Below are 16,219 nucleotides of genomic sequence, written 5' to 3' on the forward strand. Positions count from 1 at the left end.
TCACCCAGCCTTCTGTCCTTTAATAAACGCGATAAATTAAATTAATTATTGTAGTGTCAAACGACGTTTAATTACCAGGCGCTTCTTTTAAGTAAAATTTCAAATAATCGGCTACTGCATTTGTCACGCTATTAACCTGACCTGTAGTAGTACCTGAAGTCCAATTTTCTTTTTATCAAGAGACAATTAATGCTATCCGTTCACTGCTTTAAAAAAAATCGATTTTATTACCATTTCCTCCACACGTTATTCACACTTATTCCGAATTTTGTTGAAAAAAATTAACCATATCTTTAGACTGATCATGTAGTTACAGCACAAAAGTTCGATATGTCCAATTTGCTTTTTTATCACTGGATTCCATATGTCAGTTTGAAGATGGTATTATGTGTCCTATATGCCAGCCCTTATCGTATTTTTTCCGTCTAAGTGTTCAATAAACTATGCTTTATTTTGTTGTTGCACCCAAGAAAATTGTGGAAACTACTCCCTCATTTCCCTAAATCCCCTTATGAGGTTTGAGGGTTAATGATATCTACTAGGTGACCAACAGGATAATAAAAAGACACTTAAATCTTAAAATATAATGCTCGTACACTGCCTTCTCACCTTACTATGTTCGCAGATTCAACTTTCAACGCATAGTTTGAATTTGGAACTTCGAAAATCGTTCTCGCATAATCGACACCACTGCACATGTTGTTTACCTTTGAGATTGACACTTGGCATGATCGAAACATCTGATGCAAATTTTAATTCGTCAAAGATTCGTCAAGCAATGAAAGGTGACAGGTCGTCCCTTTTTTACTCTCCATTGGGCACACACAAAATTCTTTAGACATTCTAGACAATATCTTACCGAGTGGAAGCTAAGAATCCAAGCAGAGCATAATTTTTATTGTGAAAATTTCTAATCTTAAGGTTAGATTCAGGGCTGTTATACGATTTACTCGAAATGATCCTGGTAAGGGTCGCGTGCGAGTGAAGTTTGCTTATCTCAACTTTCACGGGTATAGTAATCAATTTACTTTTAGGATTGTAAAAGACTTCGTCCACTACTCCTTTCAAACCTTATGCAGTTGTAGGTCTTCCTTAAGGCTAGTATCCTCCTTTCTTATTGTGATGACCTTACTGGGCAGTATTTTTTTAAATGCCATGCCCATGCAGCAAGACCATTCCACAGGACCTTCTTAACTTACCTTGTTAAATTTCAGTGCAATGTTGAAGATTTTATAGGTGGCATCAGCGGGCGTAAAGAAACAGAAGAAAGGTCTGGTGTACCTGCAACACCTGGACCAAGAATGATGGAGGCAGTGCTGCTGATGCAGCGGCTAGTACTGGATGTAGTAGTGGTAAGCGCTTTGTGTGAAAACAGTTTGAGAGGATTCCTAACATGCTAAAATGGCTAGCCGGTAAAGCTGCAGCTGTCCTACCTGGCATTCTAGCAAGGAAAATCAAGTTCTTCTTACGTTCAGCTGCTAACGTAAAATATTTTATTGTTCAAAATTTATACATTGCAGTTGCTTTCGTTGTAGCTAGTCATGACGTACACTCGACGTCGAAGTTTTATTGCTTGTGAAAACTGTAAAACTGTCTAGCCTTGCTTATGCAAAATGAGGAATACTATACTTATTACACCAAAAGCAAGCACAATTTTTTTCATATCCTCATGAGCATCGGCCATTCTCCGAATATGTGGTGCAGACGTGTATTATATGCCATGGAGCTCCGCCTAATCTAAAAATGTTGCCAACTGATCAAGATTTGGTTTTTGAAGCTTATAATTTTACTTATATGAAAAATTATTTTAGTGAATACACCTTTTTCAAAATGAAAATTCGTTCTTCAAAATACACCACAAAAATAACCGGGAAAAAATTTCGAGTAAAACTTTGAATTGCTACATGGAAAAAATCAAAAGTGAATGTTTAAAATGTCACAAAAATGCAATTTAGCTGAGCTTGAGATCAAGTCGTGTGACGATTTTAATATATATGGTGCGAATGCACTTAACAGTACTTGGGTATTAGAAATAAATCTTTAAATCGTTAATTCGATACTTTGGCCAAAAAGAAATCCTTTATTTTCATTTTCTTATAAGGTATGTGGTATCAAAAAGCTATGTTCTCGTTTTTTTTTCTTTTGCAAGCTTTTTTTGTTTTTTTGACTACACATTTTTTCACTTCTCTTCTTTCAGGGACATCGAGAACGTTTGTTACTGAAAGAGTACAAAGAAAAGGCTCTCTCTTTGGAAGATCCTTTGGCTTGACTAAGAGAAAATGAAGGATTAGCTTATTGGCCAAAGTTATATTGCTTGGACATATCTAGGTAATCTCGGTAAAGTACAACACAGATAATTTCGGTAACGTACAACACAGGTAATTTCACCAATTTACCTTCCAGGCTGTTTCCATAGAAAACGTGTAAGGTAATTTGCTACAGATCAGGTCATGATTCTCAAAACTCAAAGAAGTTTCTAGTGTCAAAACATCTCCTGTTTCTTGCATTTCGAAAAACAAATTTGTACCAAAGTTGTGCACTGGCGCGTGTAAACAAATAACAAAGGGATGCCGTTTCTCCCATACATGCCGTTTATTTTGGCGTTCCTTCAGGATATGGTTAAGTGGGTTTGAATAATGGCTTGGTTGTTGTAGGACCATGCATTATTCAACCTTTGAAAGCTGACGATATTCGCGAAGTATGTAGGGATCTTGGCATGCTTGTATAAAATAGCCTTTCCCTGTAACATTTGCTACACACAAGATCTTTGTGTTTAAAACTCAAAGAAGTATAGTGAAGTATTATTAGTTAGAATCATGCAAATCGGTGTATTATTAACTCAGTGAGTAAATGTTGCTACAAGCGTGTGGCTAACATACTCAACAGATATCTTTAAAGAAAAGCAAAAAGAATTTGGACTGACATTCGAAAGTTTGCAGTTTCCTACCAAATGTAGATCGACGCTCATCACCACTTCGTGTTAATGTGGCTGCAAAGATGTGTTATCCAACTTAAAAGAAGCATTTAAGATGGTAAAACGTCCAAATCCAAATTATTCTCCTAAGCTTACAGCGTTGCTGGAATCTTTAAAGAATTTGGAATACAAATTCATCTTTGCGTATGGGGAATATCTGAAAAAAGGACGTGTTAAATGTCACACAAAATCAAGCTTTAGTAAATCTACTTTGATGAATAAAACTAAAGAGTTTTTTAAAGACAGTAATGTTAGCATCATCTTCAGTCGTGTTGCCGTACGAAATTCTGTGATAATAAGAGAAACGGTACTATATTTAGATCATTTTAAGCGATATGTCATCCCATATTTAACAGCGTAGAGAGAAAACAGTGTTTGATGTTTATTGACTTAGCTAAGCTAAGCCATTTTCAGACCAGGACACTCGACTTCACTCTTGTTATTCAGATTTTGTGCAACCATTTCAAGCCTTTAAATATTTTTACCAAAATTTTAATTTTATATAACAAATCACTACAATATAATACATATTCCTTTTCAGTTATGTAGTTCGGTTTTTGTTACCACAAAGGAAAAATGTTAAAAGTTTAAAAAATAAAGATATTATAAGAAATTGCCATATTCTCTAGTTTCGTCATTTGTCCCTAACCTTCGGCAAATTAAAACTTTTCTAATGAAAATTTGTATGCGAAGCTGGGTGTAATACACCTTTTTATTATTTTAACACTTTACTTATTATTGTATTAATTTATCTATGTTCGCTAATATTTATTAGTATTCATTAATAGCAAATTTTAGGAGAAAAAACTTGTGCCTCCCACAATTTGTTTTATTGCTGTACCTTTCACCAAAGAAATTTCGATTTCCTACGCTGGTCTAACATGGCAATACATGCTACAACTCTGTTCAGTTATTAAACAGCAATTTTCTATTTTCGTGTAATTATATTTTTTTCTTTTCCCGTTGACACAAAACAAAAATGACATAAATTGTAATTACGATGAGCTGAGCGCTTAAGTGCAGGTAAATCGTGCTACACAGCCAGGTGAGGTTTGTAGTATTGACACACGTCGCTAAGCAAATCCAGTGGAGCACTTCCGCAACCATTAAGAACATATTTTATACTTAGCTAGCCAACTATCTAAGCTAGCTCTGGTTTGGGTTTTTTATTGAATATATAACTAACTAGCTAGATGCCTAAGACTTACACTTTTTTCCAAGGAGGAACAAGACTTTTAAAATAGAAAAGCTAGCCACCTAAGTTGGGCTAGGTTATCCATGTATCAGCTTATTGCAACAAAATCAGCTCTATCTAATCACACATGACCACATTTTGTTTATAAATAATATTTCTTAAAAGATTTCATCACTATAAAATATAGTTTCATGTGAACAAATGATTTTGGTTTAAAATAAAACATTTTTAAAGTCAAGCGTTTAAAAACATTAACAACCAGAATACTTCGCCATGTGAAAGAAACTGTAACAGAGCCACAAATCAATAATTATTTATAGTGACTAACATAGTGGTTATGAAAAGCAGCCTATACCAGGGTCTTGTTTAGCCGTCAAGTAAGCGCTAGAGGCTTTGGCATAGGGAACAAACCCTGGGGCATGTTATATTTTTACATCTGCAGTACAACGTTTGATACAAAATTAAATTTTGAAAGACTTTAGAAGAAAATTTTGTTGATGCACATTTTCACTTTTTTCTGTCAAAAAGTTCATGTTTTTATTTAAAATATATATTCTAATAATTATAAGCTTACCAATGATATCAAAATAAATATATTGACAAAAATAACGCTTTGGGTGTTTGATATATAGTCAATTAGCTCTATAATCTCCAAAATTTAAGAAAAAATGTGGTGTTTTTGTTACTGATGCATTTAACTGGCTTTCATAAATAATTGCGCCCATATAAATATTTCGCAGTTAGCGTAAATTCTATAATGAACGCCTCGTAATTTTCGAATTTTTGGAGAGAAACGTTTATTGGAGACGGGTATTAAATTAGAGACAGGCCAGGCCGGTTATTAAAAACAAAGATTTGAGGAGAAAGAGAGGTCTAGCTTAGCTGAAGGTTTATAAACTAAGTTTCTCTCATACAAAAACTTGACGCAAACGAATGTCAGAACAAATCCCTAAAATTCAAATCCACCGAACAGCAAACACCCAAATCTAAGTCAACCAATGCGCACATAGCCGGCGTGGCCACATCTTACCCTCTTACAATACGAGAATTAATTACATTTGATCGGGTGGGTGAGACCATTTGCGTTTAAAACAAAAGATTTCCCGATATTGATCACGTGAGTGAATAAAGGTAATCAACCGAAAATAACCGGCCTTAACTATTTCAGTTTACAACAGGCTAGGAATATTATGCTGGGTTTTCTTGATAGAGGAGATCTGGCCCTGTTTTTTTTCAATTTTCAGTTTAGTTACGCACGTGATGCATGGGGTTAAACGTCAAACCAGTCTTCTCCCTGGGTGTCTTAGGTTCCTGTATTTGGACATTTCAATAAAAAGAAACTAAGGATTCCTGGAACGAGATGTGGAATTTTATTTTGGTGCGTAACTTATGCACGAATGGGCGAAAAACCAGTACATGTAAGGTTATTATATTTATACAAGGTGAAAGCATGATTTCTTAGTTAATCATTACTATACTTTAGTGAATTGTATTTCCTTAGATGAAAGTTTTCTGAATAAATTGTGATGGAAACATTAGAAAAATGAGAAGCGATCTTTACCTTAATGAAAATTATTTTGGCAACTTTCGTGAAAAGAAAATTAATGAAGATGAGTTGAAGACGCATCATAGAAAACTAATTAATTTAAAATTCATGGAAAAGAAAAAAAAATTGGCAAAAATCGTTTTTTAGAATAGCTGAAAAAAATTAAATCCGCGGGAAAAAATGTTAGGAAGAATTAATTTCGCAAAGCTGATGAAACTCAGAAAATTTTGGCAACATAATTTCCGAAAAACTAATTCCCTATAAGCGTAGTAAATAAATATATCGTTTTTAATAAAAACATCCTAACAACGATTACCAAAATATAGTCTCATTTTTGTTATATAAATAATAAAATAATTCAAAAAATGCTTCCGTCACAAACTACTTGTTCTACCTAATATCGAGGAAATGGTGTAAAATACAATAAATTTTTATGACAAATATTCGTAAATATTGTGCTCCTTTTTAAAACCACTACTTCCTCTCCCTAGCCTGCAATTTATCCTGCTAATGACATGTACATGTAAAAATACATGTGGGTGACAAAAGTTTTAAGAGTAAGCCTATCGCAGCGCAATAATAACAGCAGGCCACTTTTAATTCATAGTAAAAAGAAAGAATTTTTTTATTATTTTCACTGTAGTAACTTCTTGTAAACGCCACAAGACTATTATAAAGCAGTGTTTTTTGAAAGAGGCGTTTAGGTATTAAAATCCAAGCCTAAGTAACGCAAATAAACAATGTTACATTCAATTTATTCTTTATTAGTGGAGCGTTTATTCAAAGGCAGCATTCACAAAATAAAATACTGTGTTTTCTCTCAAAAAACTTTCTCGTTTTATTGTAAATTTATGTAGAGCAGCATTTAATCTAAAATTCTAATAAAAAATACCAACCTATCCAAATAACTACCACCTAGTGATATGTATTTAAAAATAAAATTCAGCTCAACTCGTTTAGAGCCGTCAATTGAAGGATGTGATCACTAATCTTGCTTAGCAATAATTTTCAGTGGTGACGTTTCGGTAGGTGGGTCATTTCGTGTCATTTTGTTTTCAAGCAGGATATACTCTTCCTCATCATCGGAAGCATTTAACTTCTCTGAGCTATGATGCATGCTATACCCCAAATACACAACCAAACCTATGTTGAAAAGATGGAGAAAAAAGAATTAGCTAGAGTTATTAAGTATCCCTTTTTTGTAATTTGTATGAGGCTTAGATTTGCTAATAAACCGAGCATACAATTTTTCAGATATTCTCTCCCTGACCAAAATGATATAATGTAAGTAGCTAAACACAGGAAATGCGGTAAATAAAGGACGGGTAAACCCGTAGGTTTATCCACGGGCCACGGACTAGTCTGGTGTAAGCCAAAGATAGCCGTTGCAGGACTAGTATTTTCTTAATTTTACATGCTTACGAAAAATGTTTATTACTAAGGAACACTTAAATTGCGCAAGCTATTTCAGCGCATAACGGGTAATGTATACAAACGCACGGACGAACGAACATAAGGAACACCTTACCGCCAGCCATCCACACACCAAATCGAATCCAAGTTAAGTGACTTAGTTCTAACATAAGGTAAATATTGAAGAACAATGCAATAACAGGTAACCAAGGTACCAATGGTACAGTGAAACTCAAACCTTCTATATTTGTTTTCAATCTGGATAAGTAAAAACATGCAGCCAACAACATGATTAGTAATACCAAAAGTATTAAAATAAAGCCAAAATCTTTCTCCAGTAGCTTATGTCCATATTTTGAAAACACAATGCATAAACCCAATAAAATGAAAATGATACTGACAACCATGACATTAATTAGTAACGGATTGTTCTGAAAGTTGCATCCATTGTCAAAGCAACCTTGATTAGCTTTCGATTGGTCCAGAAGGAGAAATTCGTCTAAAACAGAAAACTGTCATTGGGTACAGGTAAATAAATAAAAACTTTGAGACTGTTTTTGTTTTGCTTTGCACTCACAAAATCACTTGCAATACACTTCATTGCGCATAATTATTTGAAGTTTTGTTTTCAAAATTAGCATATTAAATGAAGCGCCTGTTGTTTTTTAAGACATTTTAATACAAAAACAACATAAACAGTACATACATAACTAATAACTTAAACAATATTTATGACAGTGAAACTTTGTTAACTTTATAAAATTACTCTCAGAAAATTACAAGAGACACAGTTTATCCATTTAGCATTCCTTCGCCTCCTCATTTTAAATTGCGTTTGTTTACAACCGCGCGGACTTACGTCACACAGCTTAGTAATTTACCGAACAAAAGGTCCTTATCGACACTGTCATGGCGGCAACTGTAGTACTAATTTGACCTTAAACATCTCGAGAACCAATCTTTAGTTTTCCTTTAAAGACAAAAGTAAAAAAAGTATTAATTACCTCCTTCTATTTCCTGGGTTTGAATGTCTAAATTAGAACCAATAATACTTTCAGATTTAATGGGTATTTGTCTTTGATACGTGTTAAAGAACCTGTAGCGCAATACAATAACACAAACATCTACGATGGTGTACGCTAGCAGAGTACCAATAGATAGCATTTCAACTAAAGCTTCAAGGTCTAAGAGAGCTGCCATCAACCCTAGAACAGAAAGCAAGTATGTTTATAACCTCCGTATTTTATAACAGGTTGCCATCAAAGTGAGATAACGTTCAAAAAGTTAGAAAAAAGCACATTTTGCGGTTCCGCTCGTTTTTTAAAAAAGAAAGGTTGAGGTGCACCACGAAATAAAATTCTGCAAAATGGTAGATTCTTTAATTTTGCTTCCTTGGCGTCAAAACAAACAAACATAAAAATCTTTCGATAAAGTTCTTGACAAAAGGCGAACTAAAGAAGCGGATAAAAATGTCTTTTTTCGACGATCCCTTAGTCATAAAAAAGTGCAGATATTAAGAATAAGGAAAGTCAAAGTGAAAAAGTGGAGTGGTTTAAAAAAGTATATAATTTGAAACAGGGTTAACATCGACACACAAAAAACAACAAAAGAACGGTCCCTTCGTCTTCAAAAAAGGGCAAAAAAGTAAAGTAGTTCAAAAAAGCATATATAAAAAAGAAAAAAAAGAGACTAAGTGAAGAAGTAGAAGTAGAAAAGTGAAGTTGGAAGCTACAATAAGTTACTTCGGAAGTGAAAAGTGGAGCTAGAAGTAGTAAAGTTAGAAGTACAAAATGAATGCTAGAGTTTCAAGTGAATTGGAATTGAGAAAAAGTAAGAACTTTGATATTTTTAGACGTTCCGTTTTTATATGTAGCACACTTAAAATTGTCAAGGGGAATCGCATTCTCAATAAAAAATCCATTGGAGCTTCAAACTCTTTAAGTTTTATGTTTTACCCCGTTTTTTATAACAAAAAGCTAGCATTTGTTTACTTTTTTTTGCATAATTAATGTGTCTCCTGGTGCGTAACTAATGAATTTTCTTAAAATTCAAAATGCTGCATAAAGCTGTTAGCTAGCTACCAAACAAATGTGCTAGCGAAATAGAAAATTTTGGTTTGTTGAACTAAATTCAAATGTCATAATTTTTACATTGCTATTGTTTTCCGTTATATGTGTTTTACTAAGCATAAATAGCTAACTATAGACTTGCTAAGTCTCCCCAGCTTAAGTATATTTAACTGAGTGTCTTAGGTATATACTGTTTTGTTAGCTAGCTAGCTAATGTTAGCTTCAAGGCTCCATCCCATAGCTAGCTCTAATCTATGAGTTTTGTTGTTATTTTTTTTTTTTAGGTATTTATAGCTACCTTAGTAGTCAAACTTCTCTTCTTTTTTGAACACGAATTATGATGTAACAAGCTGGCTACAAAATCTTTCTTGAACTTTTAGGATACTGTGGCACATTTTTATGCCCATAGAGAATAATTTTTTCACTTTTCCTGTAAACTTTACATGGGGAGCACAATATGACAAGTGGAATGAAATTTATAGAATTTAAAGTGTGTGTGTGTCAAGTTATTTTTTGTTTTGTTTCCTCATCCTGTTAAACTTTTGTCAGCCTACATGTAAAATGCCAGGTTTTTTTACAGGAGTTTTTGACATTTAATTGGAAATTTATATACGTGGGTTTATGACTTCGGGTTAAAAGAATTTATGAGAGGATGGTATGGTTGTCAGTTCATATTGTTCGTGTTTCAAAATGCTGTTTTTTGAAATTTTGTCTAAACTTTGTGGAAATAGACCTCATGCAAAATATATATTGAGAAAACAAATCTTTGTAGAATCAGACTTCACTGTAAGCTATTGTAAAGCTGATGTCTTTATCGGTATAAATAACAGCCATATTTTACTAATTAAGAAAAAAATAAAACGAGTTTGAAAGTTACATTAAAAAGTTACATTAAGTACATCTTCCGACTATATAAACAACTTTGTCTGTATATTTCGTTTTATAAACTATTGTTTGAGAGAACTGTATGTGATGTAATTTTTGCTGGAAGAAAATTCCATGGCTTCACGTTTTTGTTTTTCTTGAGAATTTTACAAAATTTTGGAGGGATAAATGTTCACTGATGATAAACAAATTACTTAATGTTCTGACTGATACTGTTTTTGTTTTTACATTTTGTAATCTAAACGCGAGGACTGTGTGCACTGAAATGACTGATATTTTTAAATTCTGATGTGTTTCATAACCTTTTTGTGGAAGATTAATGGGTAATGGCATTTTGAATTTTAGGACATTAATTATGCAAAAAAAGTAAACAAATTCTAGCTTTTTTACAAAAAAACGCGGTAAAACATAAAACTGAAAGAATTTGAAGCTCCATAGCATATTTTTTGAGAATGCGATTCTCCTTGACAATTTTAAATGTGCTACATATAAAAACGGAACGTCTAAAAATATCAAAGTTCTTACAATTCCAATTCACTTGAAACTCTAGCATTCATTTTGTACTTCTAACTTTACTACTTCTAGCTCCACTCTTCACTTCCGAAGTAACTTATTGTAGTTTCCAACTTCACTTTTGTACTTCTACTTGTACTTCTTCACTTAGTCTCTTTTTTTTCTTTTTTATATATGCTTTTTTAACTATTTTACTTTTTGCCCTTTTTTGAAGACGAAGGAACCGTTCTTTTGTTGTTGTTTTGTGTGTCGATGTTAACCCTGTTCCAAATTATATACTTTTTTAATCCACTCCACTTCTTCACTTTGACTTTCCTTGCTCTTAATATCTGCACTTTTTTATGACTAAGGGATCGTTGAAAATAAGACATTTTTATCCGCTTCTTTAGTTCGCCTTTTGTCGAGAACTTTGTCGAGAGATTTTTATGTTTGTTTTTTTTACGCCAAGGGAACGTTCTATTCGAATGCCGTTCCGTTTAAAAGTAAGTAGTAATTGGGCGAATCATACTGCTTATTTTCTATCACGTGGTTGCTAACGGTTGCGAGACAAACTCGACAAACTTCCGCATTCAGGTGGTAAAAAAACATAATGTTTGCAAAAGTGACAGACAGACAGGACTGGCGTATTATTATATATAGACTAGTCGATAAGGCCCGTGAAAAATCCACTAAGGCAGGATAAAAATAAAAAAGAAGCGTCATTGAAATTTTGATGACGTCAGAAACCCATCCACAAAAAAAAATCAGTACCTTGTTTTCACGTTGCCTCTACTGTGTAGAGCTTAAATTGCTGATCAAGAAAATGTATACGATCGTGTGATTTTAATAACCAGTTAATGAGATATAAGGGTTTAAAAATTTTGCTGACGTCAGCAATGGCCAGTCAAAACTTAATTTTTTTTTTAGAAATTTGTATACCTGTTGCCTTCATCGTATAAATCTTGAAACGCTGAACAAGAAAATGTATAGGATCATGTACTTTTGACAAACGGTTGCAGAGATATTAGGGTTTAAAGGTTCTCTGATGTAACCCGTCCATTCCAAAACGCGTTTGGGGACCCAGGTTTGGGAAAATTACCCAAATTGGTCCTAGGTGGTCCATAGTTACCCACACGGTGAAAAATCGTTGACGCCATCACCTCGTTTCCAAGTTATTTGGCCTCAAAGTTTTAGGTACACTGTAATGGCTTCATTAATTTAATATTGGACATTAACGTTAAAGTAGTGTTATTGACGTCGCGCCCTAACGTCAGAAAATCTCTATAATAATACGCTAAGGGTGTCCGTCTGTTTGTGACAGGCAAATTTGATATCATCATTTTCCTCTGATGTTGCCGAAATTCTCTTTAAAGTCGCCGAAAAAAATATGTTCATTTTGCTAGCGGGTTTACTTTGTTTACATCAAGTAATGAAAACGACTCATTTTGATTTGCTGAAACTCATTTTGATTTGCTGACATAAATTTAACGGCTAACTTTCGAAAAATGGTGTCCTCTCGCCATCAAAAAAAAAAACCCACAAAAGAACGATCTTGAATAAAGTAAAATAAGTGGTTCAAAAAAGCATATTTAAAAAGACAAAAGTCCAAGTGAAAAAGAAGAAAAGTGAAGTTGGAAGTGAAAGTGGAGCTACGTCGAGCTAGAAGTAAAGTAAATTTAGAAGTAGAAAATAAAGGCCACCAAAAAAAGCAAAGAACGATCCCTTTACCTTGAAAAAAAGGAAAAAAAGTGGTTTAAAAAAGCATAGCTATATATTTAAAAAGAATACAGACCAAGTGTAGAAAAGTGAAGTGACAAGTGGAGCTAGATGTAAAGTAAAGTTAGAAGTAGGAAACAAAGGCTAAAATTTTAAAGTGGATTTGAAATCACAAATAGTATAAAAACTAAAACTTTGAGGCCAAATAACTTGGAAATAAGGTGGTGACGTCAATGGGTCTTCAGCGCGTGGGTAACTAGGAACCACCTAGGACCAATTTGGGAAAATTACCAGGCAACAGGTATACAAATTTCTATAAAAGAAATTTTAGGTTTTAAAGGACCATTGCTGACGCCAGCGTAATTTTTAAATCTTTAGATCTTCTTAAACGGTTGTTTTATAGCACATGATATTATACATTTTTCTTATCACCAATTCAAGCTCTGCAAATTACAGGAAACGGATAAACAAATTGCGCGAACTTTTTTTGTTCACGCACTGGCTGATGTCAGCAAAAAACCTAAAACAACCTATTTTTTATATTATTAAGTGGATTTTTACGGGCTTTAAGACTAGTTTTGTTAATAAAGTAAATCATCAAAAGAATTGTACACCCAAAATCTATACTATATGTCATAATACACATAAAAATACACCTAACTTTAGTGAAGATCTATTTTTTGGCGAACTTTGACTAAAATGTCCACAATTTGCAATAATATATCTTTGCAAAATTACTAAATAACTTATTAGCTAAAGTTAATCTTCTACGAAAGAAACTTTCACGAGTCAAATCAGGAAAACAAGGAAAATAACTTTCCAAAACAGCCCCTTGTAAATTTTTTACTTGATTATGATATGTTAAAGTTAAAGTCCTGAAATAGCGTTTAAAATTTACATTAAATTGCAAGCATCGATAAAAAACCACATAATTATAGTTTTGTATCTCAAAGAAAAAAATTTAGAATAAATAAAATTCGCGAAAATAAACTTTCCCGAGTAGCATTTTTAATATATATTTAGGGGCCAGGGGGACTAACTTAGTATATTCGCAAAAAAGTGTTCCTTTATAGTATTCAGTGATTTTTTTACACATCGGATAATTTTTTTTTTATCTAATTCGCAACAAAATAATCTTCGTAAAATTGATTTTTGCGATTTCGCGAAAATTAATAACTTAAAGGCTCCTTCCTAATTTATTGGATCGGACCGGATTTTCGGGCCACGTATGTGCAAATTACACATATTTTTAGTCCAGAACGATCCAAAAGAGATCTGGAAAATTGAAAGGGAGTTAACTTTTCCCAGTTCGCCTAGATTGATCCAGTTTGATCGATGTTTGAACCAATGAAGAACGAGTATTTCTGGTCATTTCACTTTGAAATAACAAGGAAGGGCACTATAATGCTTATTCGGAAAAAAACGTTCATGTTGACAGAAGGAATTTAAATTTATTTGTTGTAATGGATAACCACGAAGAAATTATAAACATAATTTTTTGGGGGTTTCTTGTATATGTGGCAGCATTTGAGAATGTTGAAGAAAGTATACTTCTGATCATCATGGATTAAACAAGTTATATATATCTCATGGATTAAACAAGAAAAAGTATTAGAATACCTATTGCCACACCCGATATTACAGTTGATATCACCGGGACACCAGTTCTATCATTCACTTTGGAAAAAAACTTCATCACCATACCATCTTGTGACATTGCATACAAAAGTCGAGGAAGAGGTATCATGGACATAAGTGTGCAACCTAAAGAGGGTGCGTTAGACAACTAGATGCCTATACACATACTGCTTTGAAAACATAAACATAATAAAATGATAAAAAAATTGGAGGTTTATTTTTTCTGTTTTTTTTTCACTTCCACAACATTTCGCGAACAAAAGCGCATTTGCACCTATACTCAATTAAAAAACAAACCTAATAGGCCCATGGTAGCACCTACGCCAATTAAGTATCCCATAAATCCCAAACCACGTTGATGAAATGCAGTTGCAACAGCTGAAGAATCGTGCAAATCAGTATATGGAACAAGAAGAGTAACGGACGCACTGACTCCAAAATATGCCAAGAAACAAATTGCTAAAATGAAAGCATATTACATGAGAGCTTTTGTGTTTCTTTTTGTTTAGTACATGTCATTTAGTACAAAATCTTTTTTCAACTATACAACTATATACAAGCAAAATATATATATGCAAATATTATAAAAACTGCAAAATATATTTAGAAAATGTGTTGTCATACATCACTTATAATCAACTCACTTATGGTTCCAATCATACTGATTGGGATAGATCTTGATGGGTTTTTCGCTTCCTCCGATGTTGTCGCAATGACATCAAATCCAATAAACGCAAAGAAGCAAGTAGAGGCACCAGCCAAAACTCCCTCGAAACCATAAGGGGTAAAATTACCCCAATTTTCTACTTTTGCATATGCTAATCCAACAAAAATAACCAGTAAAACAGTTGATATATTAATTGCAACACACACATTATTAAAACGTGCTGAATTTTTAACACCAAGTGACAAAAAAATTGTAAACAATAACACAACACTTAAAGCAAAAATGTCAAAATAATTGCTCACACCAGTAACATTAATGTCACCAAATATTCCAATAGTTCCATTTTTAATAGCACCACTGGCAAGAGAGTCTACATAAGCACTCATAGCTCTTGCTACAGCAGCTCCACCTATGATATATTCCATGATGATATTCCAACCAATAACAAATGCACAAAACTCTCCAATAGTTAAATAACAGTATACATAAGCTGATCCAGCTTTTGGAATTCTCGCACCAAACTCTGCATAACATAAACCAGATAAGACTGATGCTACTGCAGCTATTAAAAAAGAAAGTACAATGGCAGGACCAGCCTTATTTTTTGCAACCTCACCAGTAAGAACATAAATACCAGATCCCAATGTGCTTCCAATTCCAATAAAAGTTAAATCTAATGTTGATAAACATCTTCTAAGTTTAGTGTCAGTGCTTGATGAAGTATCCCATGACTTTTGTCTGGCACAAGATGTTAGAATGTGAGTTACAAGTTGTCGTAAAAGTCTCATTCTCTGTTGGCAAAGGTGTTTTATCTGAAAAACAAAAAGAACCATTAATTTTTTGTAGTGTACTCAGGAATATTGTTGTTTGCACTTTTCTTTGTTTTCTGTTTTCATCTAGGGAGCATAAAAGCTATACAACTGTTAATGCATATAGATAATCTTTTGGCATTTCTTAAAATTCTTAAACAGCATCAGCTGGTTATTACTCTACAGTATAAGCAACCTGTTAAAGTTATGATTTTTGCAGCAATTTCCCTATCAATCATTGTTGACAGTTTGATTTGCCGTCCACCAACTATTTTCATTATTTTATTTTATTTTTATGCTTATCAATCACTTTATGGATTGGTATATGTCTACAACTGTTGTTGTAGGAACTAATCCTACAATCAACTGTAACCCACTTATCAAATAGATTACTGAGATGTAGGCATTTCCACAAAATATGCTTAGAGGGTTGCACGAGAGACACTGCAGGTGAGTTTGCATTTCCAAGAGAGACTAATGTTTTCATGTGAGACACCCTATAGGTCAGTTAGTGTTTCTATACGAGACGCTGGAGGTCCATGACAGACACCCCAGGCGAGTTAGCATTTCCATGAGAGGCACATGTTATTTCCACTAAAGCCGTCTTAAGGGTCTACTTAATACAATCCTTGCCCTTTCACCAAACTTAAGCGTAGTTAACATGATAAAAGAAGAGACATATATATACTTTTTTACACAATTTGTTATCTTCTTTGTTTTTGCTTCGCAACCATGGCAATTGAACCTAAAGGAATTGGCTATTATGTCAACAGCATGTATATATTGTTTAGTTGATGGTGTAGAGAACAATTTAT

General features: G+C 33.4%; 1 protein-coding gene across 1 annotated transcript; it reads right to left on the bottom strand.

Moving 5' to 3' along the window:
- Nucleotides 1–5,516: 5,516 nt before the first annotated feature.
- LOC130641182 (cationic amino acid transporter 2-like) lies at nt 5,517–15,696 on the bottom strand. Its single transcript, XM_057447876.1, has 6 exons — nt 14,573–15,696; nt 14,226–14,387; nt 13,911–14,054; nt 8,133–8,333; nt 7,244–7,627; nt 5,517–6,858 (listed from the first exon to the last, which is right to left on the bottom strand). Exons 1-6 carry the CDS (start codon nt 15,426–15,428, stop codon nt 6,701–6,703), a joined length of 1,905 nt encoding a protein of 634 aa, XP_057303859.1. The 5' UTR covers nt 15,429–15,696; the 3' UTR covers nt 5,517–6,700.
- Nucleotides 15,697–16,219: the final 523 nt, after the last annotated feature.

Source organism: Hydractinia symbiolongicarpus, chromosome 4 (assembly GCF_029227915.1).
Source record: "Hydractinia symbiolongicarpus strain clone_291-10 chromosome 4, HSymV2.1, whole genome shotgun sequence".
In the NCBI taxonomy this organism is placed as follows: Eukaryota; Metazoa; Cnidaria; class Hydrozoa; order Anthoathecata; family Hydractiniidae; genus Hydractinia; species Hydractinia symbiolongicarpus.